The sequence below is a fragment of the Nyctereutes procyonoides genome, unplaced genomic scaffold (assembly GCF_905146905.1).
Source record: "Nyctereutes procyonoides isolate TBG_1078 unplaced genomic scaffold, NYPRO_anot_genome, whole genome shotgun sequence".
In the NCBI taxonomy this organism is placed as follows: Eukaryota; Metazoa; Chordata; class Mammalia; order Carnivora; family Canidae; genus Nyctereutes; species Nyctereutes procyonoides.
This window is the reverse complement of record NW_026575140.1, coordinates 46,361,310-46,380,886: the sequence shown is the minus strand read 5'-3', so window position 1 is coordinate 46,380,886 and position 19,577 is coordinate 46,361,310. Positions and strand designations below refer to the sequence as shown.

The 19,577-nt window shown below is 40.8% G+C and overlaps 1 protein-coding gene across 3 annotated transcripts in view; it reads right to left on the bottom strand.

Annotated features, from left to right (window-relative positions):
- Positions 1–7,779: 7,779 nt before the first annotated feature.
- The window catches only part of IL12RB2 (interleukin 12 receptor subunit beta 2), a 74,893-nt gene continuing 63,095 nt past the window's right edge, over positions 7,780–19,577 (bottom strand). For all 3 annotated transcript variants that reach the window (XM_055306252.1, XM_055306251.1, XM_055306250.1), the window contains 3 exons: positions 17,514–17,604; positions 14,637–14,736; positions 7,780–10,365 (listed from right to left, as the gene is read on the bottom strand). In XM_055306252.1, coding sequence (XP_055162227.1) covers positions 9,829–10,365; positions 14,637–14,736; positions 17,514–17,604 — 728 coding nt within the window. In that variant the 3' untranslated portion in view covers positions 7,780–9,828. The remainder of the gene's footprint in view (positions 10,366–14,636; positions 14,737–17,513; positions 17,605–19,577) is intronic.

Here is a 19,577-nt window from a genome sequence, read left to right as displayed (position 1 = left end):
AGCATGACACATCATCTCCATGGTTGTAAATATATTTGGGGCTTATTTCTGGGTATGGGTTTGGAGGGGGCATATTAAGTACTCTGATTTTACTATTTTTCTAATTGTTGCTAGAGGTCATTGCACTGAAAAATTTAATTGTGCCATTAGGTAGTTGCATACAAAGTCTATAATGTATTGGATATTTAAAACATATCTTTAAGAGCACTAATGTGGAAGGAACCAACAGCTACTAAAAGGTTAAAACAGAAGTGTGAAGCTTCTGGAACCTGAATGATTGTGACTTCAAGGTAAGATTAAGTCAGGTATATTAATGTCCATCTTTCCCAACTTTGAAGTAACTGGTATGCAAATTCTAGGTTTCTCAGGTACATGTAAATTATACTTCCTAAAGAAAGTAAATTAATACTTAGCTTCCAACCCATACATCCGTAATTCTGAAATTAACCTGTGTTTAGCGAGTCTAAACAGAAGCCACATCTCCAAATTAATTGGAGAAAGCCCAGAATGATTACTAGTACACTTTACAGGATATCTAGTAACAAGCTGTAAAATGATCTCTTACCAAATTTTCAGACCTAGTAATTATAGTGTACTAATTTATCAACCTGATTTGCAAGTTGTCGAAGCTGTATCATTAAGATTATATTAAGTGACAGCTTTTAGGAATTTGGGTGGTTTCTTTTTGCTCAGCCTAGGTTACCTTGGAGAGGTGTTCTCTTCACCTTGAAAATCCTACTTGATTTTTAGGTTAAATAGAGGTATGAGGACTGATTGAAGTGAGCCTGTTTCAGGGTGAGAGGAATTCATGAAATCAATATAAGGAAAGAAAAATTGTAACTAGGAGGAAAAGCTTAATTTCAGAAAATGATTAGAGTATAAAAATAAAGGTATGGAGATTCTGGCCTCAGGAAAGGAACACTGGAAATGAGTGTTTAAGTTCTAGATCCCCAAACTTCAGCCTATGGCCTGCTCTTGAACAGTTGATGAGCTAAGAATACTTTTGCATTTTTAAAGGGTTAAAAACTATTACTATACAAAGATGCATGTAGCCCACAACGCTTAAAACTAATCTGTCCTTTTACAGAAAATATTTGCTGACTCCTGATCTAAGCTATCATTCCCAGGTCAACATAAAAGTTCTTTTAAATGAAAATTTAGTTCTAGGTACAAATTAAAACATCCTACCCTATGAGAAGTTGTGAAGTTAGAAGTATGTTAAAGCAAGTTACCTCTTCTACATTCAGAATAAGGGCATGAAATCTGGTAGCCTCAAAGATGGTCTTGTTATTTTTTAAAAGATTACATAGCTTGTAACTTAAATATATTCTGAAAACTTTAAGTATAAATTTGCTCTAAGAGTAAGCTTAATGCCACAATTAGTTTAGTGTTTTATGTTTAGGGCTAGTTTTTGTCAGTGCTAAAGTCTGTTCTAATTGTTTTTTTCCCATGAGGTGAGAATTGTGAACATTTTGTATGGGTGAGAAAACAAATGTCTTTTAATTAAACTCCATAGGTTGAGCTGGGGTGTGAAATACTGGCTTCCTGACTGCATTTCTCAGCTTAGAATATTCATTTGGGCAGAATTTAGATTTTTATGCTATTGTTTACCTCATAAATAATTAGGAGTTAATTGTTCATTTTAAATGGAGGGAAAGAAAAGATGAAAAATGACCATACAAGTTAGGAAATTACCAAATTCCACTTTTGAGGTGTCAATTATGTAAGTACTTACATGTTTTAAACTAGTAACAGGGATCCCTGGGTGGCGCAGCAGTTTGGCGCCTGCCTTTGGCTCTGGGCGCGGTCCTGGAGACCCGGGATCGGGTCCCACGTCGGGCTCCCGGTGCATGGAGCCTGCTTCTCCCTCTGCCTGTGTCTCTGCGTCTCTCTCTCTGTGTGTGTGACTATCATAAATAAATAAATTAAAAAAAAATTAAACTAGTAACAATGTCCCTTTTCCTGCCTGCTTGGGTAGGATGTAGTAGTTCCTAGTGTGCTTATGTGTATGCTAAGCTTTGTGCTTGGAAGACACACAAAGTACCTGGTGATAACTAATATGTGATAATTCTGATTAAAAAATGGATTTTTTAAACCTATTTTGGATAACCGATACTAGGTGTTGAGAGAGTTCCTCTGACGTGATCTTGATAGAGCTTTTATTACAGTGTTACTGGTATGGAAATGTGGAGAGGAGAGTAAAGGGCTAGTTAATATTCGGGATTTTGATACTCGAACTGAATGGCGAAAATGGGCAGTATTGATTATATTATCTCAATTGCAGTTGTAGCTGATTATTTCTCTTAAAGATTTTAGGAATTAAAGAGTTGTCTTAATTTGAAGATGGCATTGGTGTTTACCTATCATGAAGATTTCTGTATGAGGTGGTCCACCTGAATGTGGTTTTTGACATTTGACTGCATAGTTTTGTAACCTTGGGCCTAAAATTTATTAGCTGATGAATAATGTCAAAATGTCTTGGGAACTTGAATTCCTTGTTTCACATGTTGGGTGTAATGTAATTTCCGTAGGGAAATGTTGCTTTGTTTGGCAACCACACTGTCAAACTGCTCAGACTACCAAAGGTGGTTGTGGAAATGGATGACTGAATACATCAAAGAAGATGGTAGTTCTTGCCACCCACGCATGTACCGTACCTCCCCTTCCAATTTTTAGGCTTTGGTGATTGGTGAATTGAACTAAACACAGGTACCTTTCTGTTTAGAGAGAGATGGTTTGTATGTTCCCTGGAAATCTTGAATTTCCAGTGAAGCTTCCACACTTTGTTCCAGTAAAGGAAGAAGTTTTCCAAAAACTACAGATAATTTTGTTTCAGCATGATTTTATGTACATAGTTACCAAGATTTCACTTAAGTGCTTAAGTCTAAAGAGCTGAAGAGTGAATGAGAAGAATGGACTTGTTTATTGGTCACTAGGAAGGAAATAAGCATAACTAGCAGGTATATTTTATTCATAATGGTATCCCTTGAAGATTGAGTGGTATTTAGTTACTGTATTAAGAAAATCCAGTAAATTGAAGTTTTTAACAATTAGACTGACATGTCACGCTCTTCCCCCCCTGCTCCCAACACATCTTGGGTAGAACTCTGGAAGTCGTGTTGACTGAAGTAGAGAAGGGCTTTGGATGCTGTGTAATGCCAAGTGAAATAATCTGAGAAGACATTCTCTTCAGGAGAAAATGGGCAAGATTTATTAAGAGAAAATTGCCAATATATTATTGATTGAAGAACTGAAGTAACAAGCACCTCCCAGTTACAGGAGGCTGTGGATGTTCCCCTTCTTTTCAGGATCATCAGTCTTGATACTTATTAGACTTTAAAAATAACTGCAGGTTTTTAGAGGAAAATTGAATTGATTTGAAGATTGCATCCGTAGCTGGAGAAATGACTTAATTATCCTTGCAAGTTATTTTGGTCTATTGCAAGCAGGTCAAAGTGGGTGTTTTCTAAAAACTTTGCAGCTGCTTTGAAATCTACCCTGCCATAGACCAGGAGGGATAAACTAAAGGGAGTATATAGGAATGCAAAGGAACCTAGTCATAATGAAGTTACAGTACAAGTATTAGGAGAAAAACTTTAGGAAAAGTATTTTCTGCAGGGTTGTGGAAAGATGGCAAATGATCTTTTACTCTCTGTGATGGAATAAAGTAGGATTTCTGTTTCTAAATGAGATCTTGTGACACCCTATTTTCACTTCTAGAGTTTTTGTTTGGGAAGGGTTGGGAATGGGGGTTCCTAAGGTTTCTTGGTTTAGCTGGTACAAGAAATGTGCCCTGAGCATAGGCCATACTGTCTGCTGTGATTGTCATTTTAGCAGGTGAGTTGAGATTTTCTTTTCTAAAGAACAAGTGTCTTATGTTACTGATTTTCATCTGATTTTGAAAGGATGTTTTTGTAGGGTTTTTTTTTTTAAGATTTTATTTATTTATTCATGAGAGGCAGAGACATAGAGGGAGAAGCAGGCTTGCTGCAGTTAGTCCAGTGTGGGACTCTGATCCCGGGACCCCGGGATCATGACCTGAGCCAAAGGCAGACTCTCAACCACTGAGCCACCCAGGTATCCCTGAAGTTTTTTGAACTAGTAAAAGTATCCTGCTATGCGATATTCAGGCCTTTTCAAAGACAGTTCAGGGCCTTTGAGAACAGTTTTTTTCTCTGAAAAACTCTTAATAGTTACTACAGTATTTCTCTTGGGTCCTATTGACCTATAGGTAGTCAAATATCGGACACTGACAAGGAAGGGCATTTTGAATCTCCCATAACATTGTTTTGCCTAGGGCAAGTCCAGAGTGTCTTAATAACTTTGGAAACTAAAAAGAGGCATGAATTGACATAAAGGGAACTCATGGCAGCACATGAATGGGTTTGTTGGTCTTAGAGATGTGATTGAAATCTGGGAGAACCAACTTAATGGTTTTGCTGCCGTAAATAAATGACCACTAGCTAAATGTGGAACCAATTACCACAGAATGGAGGAAGGACATTTATGTTTCAACAGTTCACATACACAACAAAATTAAGTCAAATGCAGCCCCAAGAAAGCCTTCATGTGTGAAAAATTCAATAGGTCAGTTGGCTGGGGTAATAGCTGTTTTAATTAAAGAGAAAATCCGCTGCTGTGGTTAATTTTCTATTTAAAAGGCATAATGCACTTACAGCCTTAAATACTAAATTCCTTAAAATAATGGACTTTACTGAGTGTTACTTCCTTTCTGTGGCCTACCTGTGCCTTCTATGAGAAGATTTAGATTAGCTGGGTAGATAAATTTGTAAATTCAGGGGTGCTCGATTTTTTTCTGGTCATTTAAGATTTACGAGTTTTAATTTTTTTTTAATAAATTTTTATTGATAGTCACACACAGAGAGAGAGAGAGGCAGAGACACAGGCAGAGGGAGAAGCAGGCTCCGTGCACCGGAAGCCCGACGTGGGATTCGATACCGGGTCTCCAGGATCGCGCCCTGGGCCAAAGGCAGGCGCCAAACCGCTGCGCCACCCAGGGATCCCAAGATTTATGAGTTTTAGGTTAGATTTTTCAAGAACCAATAATCATCTAGAACTTTAGAAGTATGGGAATGCACTTTTTGGCTACCTAGTAAAAATAGGCATCAAAGATTTTTATGGAATTAATAGGCACCTAGAGTCAGGACCTTGCTTGATATAATTCTAAAGGTTATGCTCTGAAACAAGACTGTCCAGTATCAGGTACCAATTGAGTTAATTTGTATCTGTTTCCCCACCTCTGTAGTGGTAAAATACCTTAACCAGAGTGAGCATTGTATTACGTCCTTCAAAACTGCATGTACTAAGGACTGTGTTAGATGTATTGATTATTATCCCTCTTTTAGACCTGGGGATTTGGGAAAAATTGGCTTGTGATATAAACTATTTCCAAGATCATTGTTTAAGTTACTACCCTAAAATTTCCAAACCCCACCCTCATTGAGTGTGTCCTTTACTTTGCCTTTATTACTCTTCTGCTATACCCTCTGACAGGAGTACTAATGGTCAGTGAACGTGCCAGACATGGTGGAGGATGAAAGTGGCATGGGCTTAAAGAAAGTGCTCAGTAGGGTCTGTCTCTAGATCTACTGTTTCAAGTCTTCGGAAAGAAATTGGTAATACTTCATATTTGTTGACTTTATCCAATTTTAAGAGTAATGTGTATTTATGAAAAAAATGCAAAAAATGTAATTTAAAAAACCTGTGGCTGGAGATAACTACTATAGCATTTGGGTGTATATTCTTCCAGGTTTTGGGGGGGGGGGTTGGCATTGGTTTATAAAAACTGATTCTATTCAACCTTTTGTAACTATTTCCATGTCAAATTTTGTTAAACTTCTAAGGAAAGATTGTATAGTATACTTGTCAGCAATTCTAAAATCCATTCCAATTTTTGGCATGTTAAAATGGTGGGGACGGGATCATCCACCATAGAAATTGACGGCATATTGACAGTTTAATTAGCAATTTTTTCTTCTCAGAACATAAAGTAATGGTGTGTCCTAAAACTGGTGGAATCTTAGATTCCATGAAATTGGGTGTTTTATTATATAGATTATGATATAATCAGGTCCTTACTGAAGGACATTTAGGGCCTCTCTCCATTTTAATCTGTGGTGTGATCAATCATTTATCCCACTTAATGATATTTATACTGTTCTTTGGTCTACAGTGCTAGGAGTGGAGTTACTTTTCAAATTTTGCTGAATATTACTGCCCAACTGCCTCCAGATAGGAGCCAGCTAACATTCCTGGTGTGAGCACCAGTTTCTCTGATTAATACTGGCTTGATTTTTCTCTTGATTTTGCTAGTTTGATAAGTGAGAAACGGTATTTAACTTTCATTTCTTTGATTACAGGTGATTTTTTTTTCATGTTTCTTGGGCAATTGAGTTTGCTCAGTCCATTTTTCTTTAGTGTATGTGTTTTGCAAACGTTTTAATTACTGGAGATTTATTCTAATTAATCTAGGTTGTGATGTAACGATCTGACTTCTTTCCACTGACAGCCAAATTGACTGAATTGCTATCTGTTATTAGTGGAAAGAAGAGACCTTTCCTCATCTCTTATTCTAGAGAAGTGATTTATTTCAGAGTTCACTTCTAAGCCTTTCATAGAGTGGATAATGTGAATGTCCAGGAGTCCTGCAGGTTAGGAAAAGAAAAGGGGTCTCTTTGGAGGGTTTAGGTGCAATATTGGAACAGATCACAACTGTATCAGATGAAGGAAAAAGCCTAGTGGAGAAAAACCAAGAATCAAACATAAAGAGATTGACTAGAATAGAATGTGCCTAGCTTGGCTTGTCTTTCACTGGCCTCAGGGCATTGGTGAGTTGCAGCTGTGGGCTATTAATGGCAGCTGAGAAATTAGGACAGAATGGAAGGGAAAAGTCAGTAAAGGGAAAGAACTAGCTAACACTAGTTTGACTTTATTGCCAAAAAGAATGGTAGAGGTCCAGGAAGTAGAATCTGACTTTTGGCAGAGGGCCCTTTCAAGGAGCAATTTAAGAGAAGGATCTCTACACAAGAATTAGTGGTGGAGATTCCCATGAATGCACTAAGAGAACTTGGACTCTATTTGTAGTAGTTAGGTCTCAGAGAATTAAGGAATTTGGTGTGTTTCAAAAGAGCAGAGATTTCTGGGTTGGCTTTGCGAATGTACAGGAGTGAGGATTAAGATCAAAGCTAATTTTCCTGAGTAGTGAAAACTGGGTATATGAATATACATGAGCCCCACCTAGTCCTGGTTAAAGGAGGCAACCTGATTTGGTATTTTGACTGCATCTGCAGGATAAGGGGATTGTGAAGACTACTACCTGGCAAGGTCAGAACAGTTACCGATCCTCTTGTTTGTGAAAAGGTTACTTTATCTGGTAGAGTGAGCAGCCAAAGGCATGCTCAAAGAGAGCTTTTTAAAATAACCACTGCTACATGTATTGTATAGCAATATCGTTAGTGAACAGTCGTGTAGAGTGTTGGGAATGAAGAACAAACACAAACTCAGTAGCCCCGGTAAAGAGGAAGCAGGCACAGCTAGACTGGCTTCTGGAATTGAAGGAACAAGGTGAAAGCAGTAGCAGGTGATGGTTCTTTTTATCGATAGCCTACTATGAACCAGGTGTGCTGGGGAAGCAAATTACCATCATTCTTGCCTTCAAGTTATTTAGTCCAGTAGAGAAAGTAAATGGTATGGACATCATAATTACGAAAGCATTGAGGGGATGAGAGCTCTGTGGTCTTAGAGGATCCTTAGAGTCAAGGAATTCTCTTTTAATTTTTTTTTTTTTTTGTATTTTTTAGGAAAACAAATGCAATATCCTCTTGGGAAAGGAAAAGTGCCTAGGGGGTAATGAGATGGGACCTGGGTGTTGGGTCCAAGCGGGGAGGGGATGAATGACTAAGAATGGGTACCAGGCAATCAGAAAATCAGAGATAGGTAAAGCAGGAATTATAAAAGAAGTTGCCTCCCATTGTCAAGAGGTGATAGGTTAACCAGCTTCTGAGGGGGTGGCCTTGTTGTATGACTCATTGTAAACAACAGGGACCACATCGTGGGTATAGACAAACCAACTCTGAAACTGCTGAGATGCAAGGAACGATGTGCAAGGGTGCTCCTCAACACCTAAATAGAATAGAGATGGAAAGAAGGATCTGCTTTTCAAAGAAAGCCTGAGGAAACTGTATTATATCTGGAATGGCAGGAAGCCTAGATAAACATGAATAAGCAAATATTCAGGAGTTCAATTTCTAGCGCTCTGAGGGACATCTGGTAAACCACTGCTGTCTTGGTGCCAGTGTTTGGGTTGGGGTCAAGGTCCGGGGCTTAACAGGGATTGAAGAAAAAGGTTCTTGGACTTTCATCTTGTTATTTTGGGAAGGGTACTATTAGCATTTTAAAAGACTTCCCTACCATCTTTGCAGAAGGGCCTGTAGTGAAGGGATAGAGGCAGTGATGGGATAGGGGAAGGGGCCACAGCTTTAAATGAGTAAAACATGTATCATGTTCCAAGTTCATGCTGGGAAAAAGAAGTATCTTCTAGGCTCAACTTCAGCTGTCTGAGGACCAGCTCAGTCTTCCTGAGGAAGGAAAACAGGATGCCTTGGAGAGAAGGGGATGACATGAGTTTAAGTAACCTTGGTGGTTTGGGTCTTAGACCCTGAGACAGCCCTGATTCTGAAGGCAACAGCTGCTGCAGCAGAAGGAAGAGGAAACAAGGTGTCAGCCTTTGGGCCACTACTTTCCAAGACACGGGATTTCAGAGAAGGGAAGCTGTTGGCCCAGGTTCTTTACAGCGGCTTTATGGTTAACTCTCCACCATCAAGCTACTCTTGATTCACTGAAATAGGGTGAAGACAAAATAAAATAGGAAAAAGGTACATTTGTGTAGGCATTTGAAGAAGTCCTGGCTATTGTGGGAGGCCTTTTATATTGGTGTTCACCAGTGTTTTTTATGTCCATCTGTAAAATTGGGTTGATGTTTTGAAAATTCATATTCTTTATAGTCATTTAGATCTGTGTTCTCCAATACAGTAGCCACTAGCCAAGTGTGACTAATTACAATCAAAATCCAATTCCTCAGTCATACTACTACACACATTACAAAGAGGTCAGTAGCCAATGTGGTTCATATCTACTGCATTGAACAGTGAAGAACTATAGAAAACATTTCTATCTTAGTCCTGTTGGGTGCTACTGACCGAGTTATATGACCTGTTATAGAGCTACTTTATGAATAGTTGTACATGAAACTGTCCCCTGGACTGTTAGTGATTGCTAGTAAGAACCTTGGTTTCTACTTTATCCTTTCCCCTTACTGGCCAACATAGCCAAGAAAGTTGTAGGAACTCAGATTGTAGACGCACATGGTGTACAGGTGACCCTTGAACAACATAGATTTGAACTGTGCGGGTCTATTTAGGTGGATTTTCTTCAGTGAATATAATAGAGTACTATACTTTCCTTATGATTTTAACATTTTCTCTAGCTTTGTTGTATGAATACAGTATATAATACATATACAAAATATGTCATCAGTAAGAGTGGTCAAAAGGCCAACAGTAGTTAATTTTTGAGGAGTCAAAAAGATATGCTGATTTAAGCCTGTGCCCCTAACCCTCACATTGTTCAAAGGTTAACTATGATCCTAAGGCTCTGGAGAAGGCAAGTTGAGGTATCTGGGCTACAGTCAATTCTCAGTCCCCAAGATTCACCCCGAGCTGCCTATCTGCCCTCTAGTTGCAAACATGCCTGATGGCAGCATCCAGAGGTGATGACTGGGGAGGTGGGACACACTGCGGGCTTCACCACTCAGAGCATGAGGGAGCTGCACCCCATCTTTAACCGATCCAGAGTCAGCTTCTTGTCACAGGAGAAGGTGAGTGGGTGAAGGGAACTTGAAGGGAAAACAGAAAGACAGATGTGCTGAGGCTCCAGTTCTTCCAGAGAGTCAGTTATAGGATCCTCATGTGAAGGGAGATACTCTATGTTAGAGGGTAAGTATCCCTCATGAGTGGGAAGGTAGTCCACTGAGAGGACTGTCAAGGGGCTGGTTAGGTGTTCTGGCTTTGAGTCAGGACCCCTGCTCCCCAGCATCTTGTACAGATCCACTAGTTGTCCTGTCTCTGCTATGAGAGCTTTTGGAGGTGGTAGGCTTGGGGCACTATATGCTGCGTCTTCCTCAGAGGTATAGTGACCTTGGACTCCTCGTCCCTTGTCTGGCCAGTTGGGGTGATGGGGATGTCTGAAGACTGGGGTCACTTGAAGGACTTCATTGATGACCAGGAGTTCAGGTTCTTCAGGATTGGACCAGTCTGTCAGGAGCCTGTCCGAGGGTAGCTGTGTCTTCTGAGAAAGGGGAAGAAGAGGCTCATACATTATGTAAGTAGCCCTTGACAACTGACTTTTCCAGGGTTCTGAAAGGCCTTGCTGCCTGCACTGCCTAGTTGGCTTGAGATGGGACACTGGACCCTTGACTTTGTGACAGGTTTGAAGCAGTTAACATTGAGGAAGACAGGAGCCATGAACTCCTCAAACCCACCACCCACCCCTCAAGCCAATGAGTGACTCACTACCCAGCTCCACCTTCAACCAGACTCTGATGAGTCCAACTGCATTAGTTCTTTATCCAGGATAGAGGGCAGGGTGGGTGCAAAGGAAGGCTGAGCTTGCTCCTGTCTGGGGGAGGCAGCAGGGAAGACTTTCAGAGTCACACTAGAGCTGAATCTTAAAAGATACTTCCCAGGTATGGAGGTAATGGGCAAGGACTGATCTGCTCTGGAACCTGCTAGTTCTTTTGATAGGCAAACTGAGGCTTTGAAAATCTGAGGTCACCTGATGAAATTTTTAAGGGTTGTTAATGAGTATGGGCTTTGATGAAAGGTTGAGGGTAATACTCTTTATCAGTTCTGCTCTTAAGAACCCAGAGTAACTTTTGGAAAAATGTTCATTCTTTTTTCCTGCGTGGCTAATTTTGTCTGTCTTCTGTCTTCTCTTTGTCAGCATCACATCAGTTATCGGCTCTTCAGTGTCCTCTCCTTTCCAAACTAACTGCGGATTCCTGAGTCCAAGCCCAAGCACTTTGATAACATTTCTCTTTCTAGGCTTTACTGGGCTCTACCTACACCCTAAAAACTATCACACTGATCATTCTAAAGCAGAGTTCCAAAGCCTTTATCAATTCAGACTCACAACTGCAGTGAAGCCTCTAGCCCTTAGTTTGGTAGTCAGGTTCCTGCACCTTCCTCTACCTCTCCAAGTTTCCATTCAGAAACGATTTCAGGTACACCTCAGTGTGCTTCCACTGCTTGCCTCCACCCTGCTCTGTTTGCTGCACCGTTTCCTGCTTGATGCTCTTCCTCCCTCATGAGGCCACGACTGATTGTTTCCTACCCTGGACTCCTACAGCAGCACAGAAACCACCATCAGGTTCTTGGCACATGATGATTTATACTGTCACTTTTTTTTTTAAACATGTTCATATACCATCTACAAATGGGGATCATTCATGAGAGAAGTAGGATGACAAAAAATACCCTTGGGACAGGGAAAACCTGAGGACTAGTCTCAACTCTGATACTCTACAGCTTGGGGAAACTCCATCAACCTCTGGCCTTTGGTTCCCTCATCTGTCAAATGCCAAGTTGTGTAAGAGTGGTTTGGTTTGGACTGGCCTCTGATGTCTGCTGCTTTCCTTGAGCACGGCAAGCATCCAACAAATGAATGGTGGTGCTGTCTCAGGACAGCCTTCTGTAAAGGACGCTGACAAACTAGAGGTAAGTGTGTGCTCTTTTCTGATCATTACCCATACTGGCCCTGGCATAGTGGTCTGGTTTGGTAGATGGCCTTCAGCTCTGGAAAGCAGAGCTAATCAAGCATTGTTACCCTAGATGTGGGAAAGACTATACAGATGCAGAAATGGTTTGTTTTTGTTTTTGTTTTCATAAGGTGAGGCATCTGCTCTGCCTTCTTGAAGGCTTTGGCAGTATCGATAGAGCCTGCTCCTCAGAGCTTGTACAAGGCAGGCCTTCTGGCTAACGAGTCCTGGGGCAAGGAGGGCCGCTGAGACCACTGTTAGTTCACGTGCCTCAGACACGGTTTGGTTTCTATAAGTTCAAAATGGAGAACACCCCAGTGATCCTCCTTTATGATTTGGCCTTTTTCTCAAGAGCTTGAAGACCTATTCTATTTTAGCCCATCTTAAAAGTGGTAAGGGGGAATCTAAGGCCTGAGAACTCAAAAGAATTCTGAGAATTTTGTTGGAGGTGAAAGAATATTGTGTTTCTAATGTCTACCTCAGCCTGTCACCAGGAGAGCAGTTTCGTTCTCTTAAAATAGTCTACCCACTTTGGGGTTCAAGTGACATGGGGTTCTGAGGCAGCCTCAAGGCCATCATCACAGATGCCATGTTTAAGCTAAATTTTATTTTCTAATTTACCGGTTATTTTTACAAGATATATATATGCACACAGCTTTGCAAAAAGAATTTAAAAGTTTGAAGAGACTTTGTAATGAAAATTAAGTGGCCCTCTTACCTCCAATCCACCACTTAAAGGCAACAAACATTATCAGTTTCATATGTAGGCTTCCAGAAATATCCTGTCCATATACTGCAGTTGTATATGTATATAAAATCGCCCTCCTCTTTACACAAATGAGAACCCATTTTAGACAACTGTTACAAACTGTTTTTTTCACCTTTAAATTATCTTAGGGATTTTTAGATGCACATAGAGATCTCTTTTTTTAGTAGTTGCACATTATTCTGTTGTATGGATGTACCCACATGTTTAATCTCCTCCTCTGGTGGCAGGTTATATTATGCCCAAATTTTTGGCTTCTACAATGAACATACTATATAGCTTTGGACACATGTATGCCAATTTCTGTTATCTTCTCCCTGTGTTACTATCTTTAACCCATTGTGGTCTTTTTCAGCATTTCTTCTAGGTTTCTATGGGCCCTTTATAGGCCCTGCATGCCTCTGTATCTCCTCATGCCCAGGCAGAGGCAAACAGAGACCATGATGCCAAAGCTGCAAGTTTGGGAGCCAGGTGTCCGGGACTGACCCAGAGAGATGCTTCCCACTGTGCTATTTCAGGCTCTTAGGACATGGGACTGTGGAATCTCAGCATTGGAAGAGAGAGATCTTAAAGCTCAGCTGATTCAGCTTCTGGTACCTGAATCCCCTCTGACACCAGCAACGGCATCCTTATCGAGTGCATGCCCATAGGTCATCAGAAGATTGCAACCAAATGCATTGCACACTTAATAGACTGTAGGGTAGTATAAACATAACTTTATACTGGGAAACCTAAAAATTCATTTGATTTTATTGCAATACTTGCTTTGCTGCCGTGGTTCAAAACCAAACCTGCAATAAATCTGAAGTATACCTGTATATATGTATATATAAACATGAATATATTAAATAATACAATTGTATCATGTATATGACATATGATGTAAAAAATATATAATTAAATATAAGGCTACTGTTGTTATTGTTCTTGCTATTGTAACTTAACAGGGAGGCAGTCCCTCAATAGTGAAAGGAGATGTCAAATGTGAGTCTTCCTGGGAAGAAAGTGAACCACCTGTGCCTTGTCCGACCCACATGCCTTACATGGCCTCTTACTTAATCCTCACAACAGTTTACACTAGAGATACTGTCAATTCCTGTTTCACAGAGGGTGAAACTGGGGCTCAGATCATCAGGCAAGTTGCCCAAGGGCCATCCGCATAGTGAGTGACAGAGGTGAAGTTTATGCCCCACCTTTCGATTTCAAAGGCACTGACACCAGTGACTCAGGTGCCCAACTGAGGCAGACCTGGCTGAAACCTGCTCTCTCCCTGAACAGTGGCTGGTACCACTGGCTTGTGGCCTGAGGAAGGGTGTGGATGAGAGGATGCACAGCGTTACTGAGGAAAAGAATCTTGGAAGAGAAGCTCTAAGGTGTGAGGAAGAGTGCAGGGCTGCCAGGGAAGAACACTGTCATACCTCCTTCCTCCACTTTGTCCCCCTGGAATGCACAGTCGTGCTCCATGTGCAGATGCCTCCAACTCCTAGACCCCTCACCCTAGATGACCATCTTGCCCACCGTGAGCTATTCTCACCTCCTCAGGCTGTGCAGCAATGACCTTCTCATCCTTTAGTCTCTGCTCTCCCATCTGCCAGCCGAGCAGCCTCTCCTTTAAAATCCTTTCCTTACACAATGGAATAATTTACTGGCTTCCTGCCAACACCAAAATAGTCTGAGCTCTATTTATCTGTTCTATGCTCAGGACAGGAAATGTCACGTTATAAAGCTCCAATTCTCTTGAATTTGGATGTCGGGCTAGTGCTCAGAAAATGGCAAAAATACTTGCTTTTTAAATTTCTTTTGAAGTAGTTGGGGTAAGGAAGGGAACATAAGGCATAAAGAGGAATGAAAAGCTATGGGTCTGTCTTTTGGTCATAGGCTTCAGAAAATTCCTGTGCATGCAAGGGGGTGACTCAGTAACCTAGCAAAGGAGGCTTCAGCTCATCCATAGGAAGTAAGTACCTAGGTCTCCTTGTAACTACAATGGGGAGTTCGCTGGAATCCTATCAACTCACCACTAAGGTCTTATCACCTTACCTCCATGATGGGGTATTTCTTGGCCCAAGTGCTGTTCGCTGGGTCTGGAATTTCTTTACTACACCACTGAGGTCTGAGGGCCGAAAGAAGAACAAATACCCTGTAGATAAAACAATGACAGCTGATTGTGTATATGGTGGCATGGAAGTGTTGGGTCTTAGCGCACTGATTTCATTGTAGAGGTGGTTCAGCATAGGGGTATGCAAATGAATAAAATAAAAATCCTGAAGGAGAAAGATGATGCATCATGTAAGGCTAGACTAGTTTTCTGTGAAGTTTGGATAGATGATAGAGTTATGATGCAGCCATTTGGGATTTGCTAAATAAACTATGAAACTTTTACTCAATGTAATGTTTAGATGTCACTATCCAGCAATGCATTCATTCCGCAAACATTGACTAAACCCCTAATCTATGATGAGTATGTGCCACATACTGGGGATGGACTAGCAAACAAGAAGACATAGTTCCTATCTGTGGAGAGCTTACTATTTAGTTTAATGTTTATAAAGAGTTTGTATTAACAGGTAAACTATTATGCTAAAGGTAAAGAAACAAACCGAAAATCCTTGTAAAGAGCAAAACAGGATACAAGGACACCTGGGTGGCTCAGTGGTTGAGCATCTGCCCTTGGCTCAGGGCGTGATCCCAGAGTCCTAGGGATCGAGTCCCGCATTGGGCTCCCTGCGAGGAGCCTGCTTCTCCCTCTGCCTGTGTCTCTGCCTCTCTGTATGTGTCTCTCGTGAATAAAAAAATAAAATCTTCAAAAAAAAATACAGGATACAAATGGCATAAGTAGCTTGAACATAACCATGTTTTAAAAGAATGCTGAGAGGGGATCCCTGGGTGGCTTAGCGGTTTGGCGCCTGCCTTTGGCCTGGGGCATGGTCCTGGAGACCCAGGATCAACTCCTGGGCAGGCTCCCTGCATGGAGCCTGTTTCTCCCTCTGCCTCTCTCTCTCTCTCCTCTCTCTCTCTCATGAATAAATAAATAAATAAACAAATCTTTTTAAAAAATAAAAGAATGCTGAGAAAAAAACAACAAAGGAAAATAATTCAAACTGTTAACTGTAGTTGTATTTGATGATCAGAAGAAACACTGGTCTTTTTTTTCCTTTATCATTTCTGGGTTTTTGAAAATATTTTAAAATGTGTTTGTATTACTGGAAGGAAAAAAGTCCTAAAAATGTCTCTTATAAGTGCATGTGACTTAAATGTTTTGATTATTTATAAAAAAAACTCAAAACTAGTAAATATTTTTGAAGAATTTGCTTTAATAAGCTTTGATGTTTAATAAGAATGGAAGGCTTCCAGGATGTTCAACCCTTTGAAGGAAGAGATGTGCCCATGTGACTAGTTTTTCTCCAAACGAATGTGAGCAGATCATGCAGATGAGGACAATGCCCAAGGAATGGAAGAAATGCCAGTAAAGTGGAAGAAAACTAGGTCCCTAATGACTGTGTGGAGCACAGCTGCCAACCAACCTGGATGACTTACCTCAGGACTACTCTATGGGAGAGAAATAAACTATCATAAAAGCCATATATATCTGGGGACTTTTTTTTTAAACAAAAAAGCCTTCACCCTAACTGATAATATTTCCCTGAAGAGGATAAATGTGATCCTACTTGACTATTTGAATTAAACTTTTTCAAAGTCTACCTAAAGAGAGGTCTGCTTTGAAATATCTTTCACATAGAGAGCTCCAATTCATGTAAAGCCTTTTAGACAAGTTCAATGACTAGTAGGATGACTCTGAGCTAGTTTTATTTTGGCCTCTTCTCTTACTTTACACAACACGATGAAAACTCTGTGTTGAATAACTCATTATAAAATTCTCTTTATAAAATAATACCTGTTTAAAGAAATTGTAGAAAATTAGTTAAATAGAACTAAAATCACCTCTTATTCTATCCCCTGATATAACCACCATTATTATAACCACTCTCTTCCTCAGGAAGAGGACCCTGATTTACTGGGATGACAATCAGCCAAATATAAGACCACAATTTTAAGTCTCCCTTGCCTTGCCAAGTTCTGGCCAATGAGGTGTGACCCAAAATGTCATGTCTGACTTCTTCATGTAAAGGCTCTTGAACAGGGAGGTGTGGGCACCTTCCTTCCTTCTCTCTGTAGTTGTAGAATGCAGGTATGATGGCTATAGTTCCTGCAGTCATTGGACCAAGTGAGCTTGAGGATGGAAGCTAAAAGAGGATATTGGCACAAAAAGATAGAAGGAGCCTAGATCCCTGACCATAGACCTACTACACCAGTCTTCAGCCTCAGTTTACTTCCTTGACTTGGATGAGAAACTGTCAGCTAGTTCAAGTTATATTATTTTGGCTTTTTATGTTATATAGAGCCAAATTTAATGCTAAGATACATCTTGCATATGAGGGTGTTTATATGTACTTTTTAAAAAGAGAAAGTTTGTACCTCTTTGTAACATTTTTAAAATGTAATATTGCAAATAGAATACCATTTAATTTTCTTCTGCCTCTTTAATGGATATAATATGCCATACAGCATGAGATATATTTTGATGCCTTCAGCTCAAGGCATGATCCCGGGGTTCCGGGATCAAGTCCCGCATCAGGGTCCCCTCAGGAACCCTGTTTCTCCCTCTGCCTATATTTCTGCCTCTCTCTGTGTGTATCTTTCATGAATAAATAAAATCTTTAAGAAAACAAAAAAGGACTGAATAAGGAAAAAATATTTTTTAAAAATTATCATATACTGTTGTCCAAGAAAGTTGAATAAATTTAGTCTGCTACCAGCAATGTTTGAGGAAGCCCATTTCTTTGACACATAATGGCAACAGCTATTACCGTTTAAAAAAAGTAAATTTACTGAAATTGGAAAAAGTAACCAACTCACTTTTGCCGGAAGAAACGCATTGAGAAAATGCCCACTATGACGACAGCAACGCAAATGCTTGGTGCCAGAAACACACTCCAATTGGCTTTACCTGAAAAGTTAGCAAACCCTGTGACTGAGTTATCTGCAATGAATATCTAAAAATACCATTGTGTGAACCCTCTGGCACCTGCCCACAGCAACTAGGTAGCTGGGCTCAGGAATGAGGCCAACTTGTTTTTGTCCCTTCAGTTCCAGGGAAAGGGCCCTAAGGGGGCCAGCCCTACAAGGGCTCTGTCCTCCAACAAAGGCAAAAGGAGAAGGGGGTGTGGTATACAAAGCACTGGCTGTGAACTGGGAGCCCTGAATTCTAGTCCTGGTTTTGCCACTGACTGCTATGTGATCAGTGGACTTCAGATTCTTGATCTATAAAAGAGGAACGATGACGTCTACCTTGCAGGTTGTTGTGAAGAGTAGAGATGGTGTATATAAAGCATGTGGTGATGTATCGGAACATAGAGAGCCCTTGAGAAATGGTAATACTGATTTTCCCAAACCACTGGATAAGCCTTCTGTCTAACTAGGGTCTTTGAAATTGTTCTGATTCCTTGCTATGAATAAGTGTTTTGCTCTGCATCAGGATTCTTCACTAATTCATCCATTTATTGAGTTATTAATGTATCAGGCCCTTGTAGGAGCTGGGATACAAAGATGAAAGGACATGGGCTCTGCTGTCTTGGACTAGTCATGAAGCTAGTCCAGGAGACAGATGTGTAAACATGTAAGCCATGATGCCATGGGATACACATTTAAAAAAGGCATGTACAAGGCAGTGTAGCTGGGACCAGCATGGGAAATGACATCAAAGGCAACCCAGGATGTTCTCCCAAAGGCATGTCAAAACTCACAGATTTGAAGGATGGAGCTAGCAAAGCAGACAAATTTAGATGAAGCGGACTACACAGAACAAGGCAAAGGCACAGAGAGAGCAAACAGGGCGGCACTTTCAGGGGACTACAGGTAGTCTGGTCTTGCTTTCGAGTATGAATGATGAACCTGTGGCAGAGGATGAAGCTAGATGAGTGATCAGGAGCAGATCATGCAGGGTTTGAGAACGGAGCAGTTTGAATTCCAGCTTGAAGGCCTTTGGGGAACCACGGATGAGTTGCCACAGGAGGTGGAATGCCAGCAGGGATCAAGGTGTCTTGCAGAAAGATTCTTCTGATAGTGTCAGGATAGGTGCAGGTGGAGGGAGGAGAGTGAGCAGGGAGGGACAAGAAGCCACAGACCTGCCAGCCCCCGTGAGAAATGTGTCACCAGGGCTGAACAGGGGAGTTGACGCAGGCAGCTTTGCTACCACCTGGCACAAACTGACATTTCTTTAGCATCTGCCTTCCTTCCTGGGCAGATGGGACAAGTCTGGAGTACTACAAACAGGAAGATGCGGAGTTGTTAATCCAATTGCTTGCCCACAAGTTAACTTTCATGGGAGTACTAGGGGATGAGAAGAGGGCTTGCCAGCTTTCCCAGTGGAGAAGTACCTGGCATAGAACAACAAAGTCCTGGATGATCAACTTGATACTCCATGTTGCAAAGCAAGAATAGCTTGTTTCATGCTTGGAGCAGATGCAGACAGGTGCTGCCAGAGAACACAGCACCATTTAAGCAATGGAGGGAAGCCCATGTTAGCTAGTCACTTCTTTATATACTCCAATTTAACTGAAGTCACTATGATCTGAGTTTGATTTGTAGTTTTGCCACTTACCACTTCTATGACTTTGGGTAATCTTTCTGTACCTTCTGGACCTTATTATAAAAGTTATCTGAATCCCTTTTTATTCCTTTATTCATCTTGAATTGAGTGCCTGGTACTGTGCCCAGGTAAATCATGTAAAGCAAGGACTTCGTGTGGCTATGGTCAAGGATTAAATGAGTAAAAGTAGTGTTATGCAGGTTGAATTGTGTCCTCCCACCCCCAAAAATCCATATTGAAATTCTAACTTCCAGTACCTCAGAAAGTAACCATTATTTGGAAATAGAATCATTGCAGATGTAATTAGTTAAGACTGGGTCAGACTGGATAGG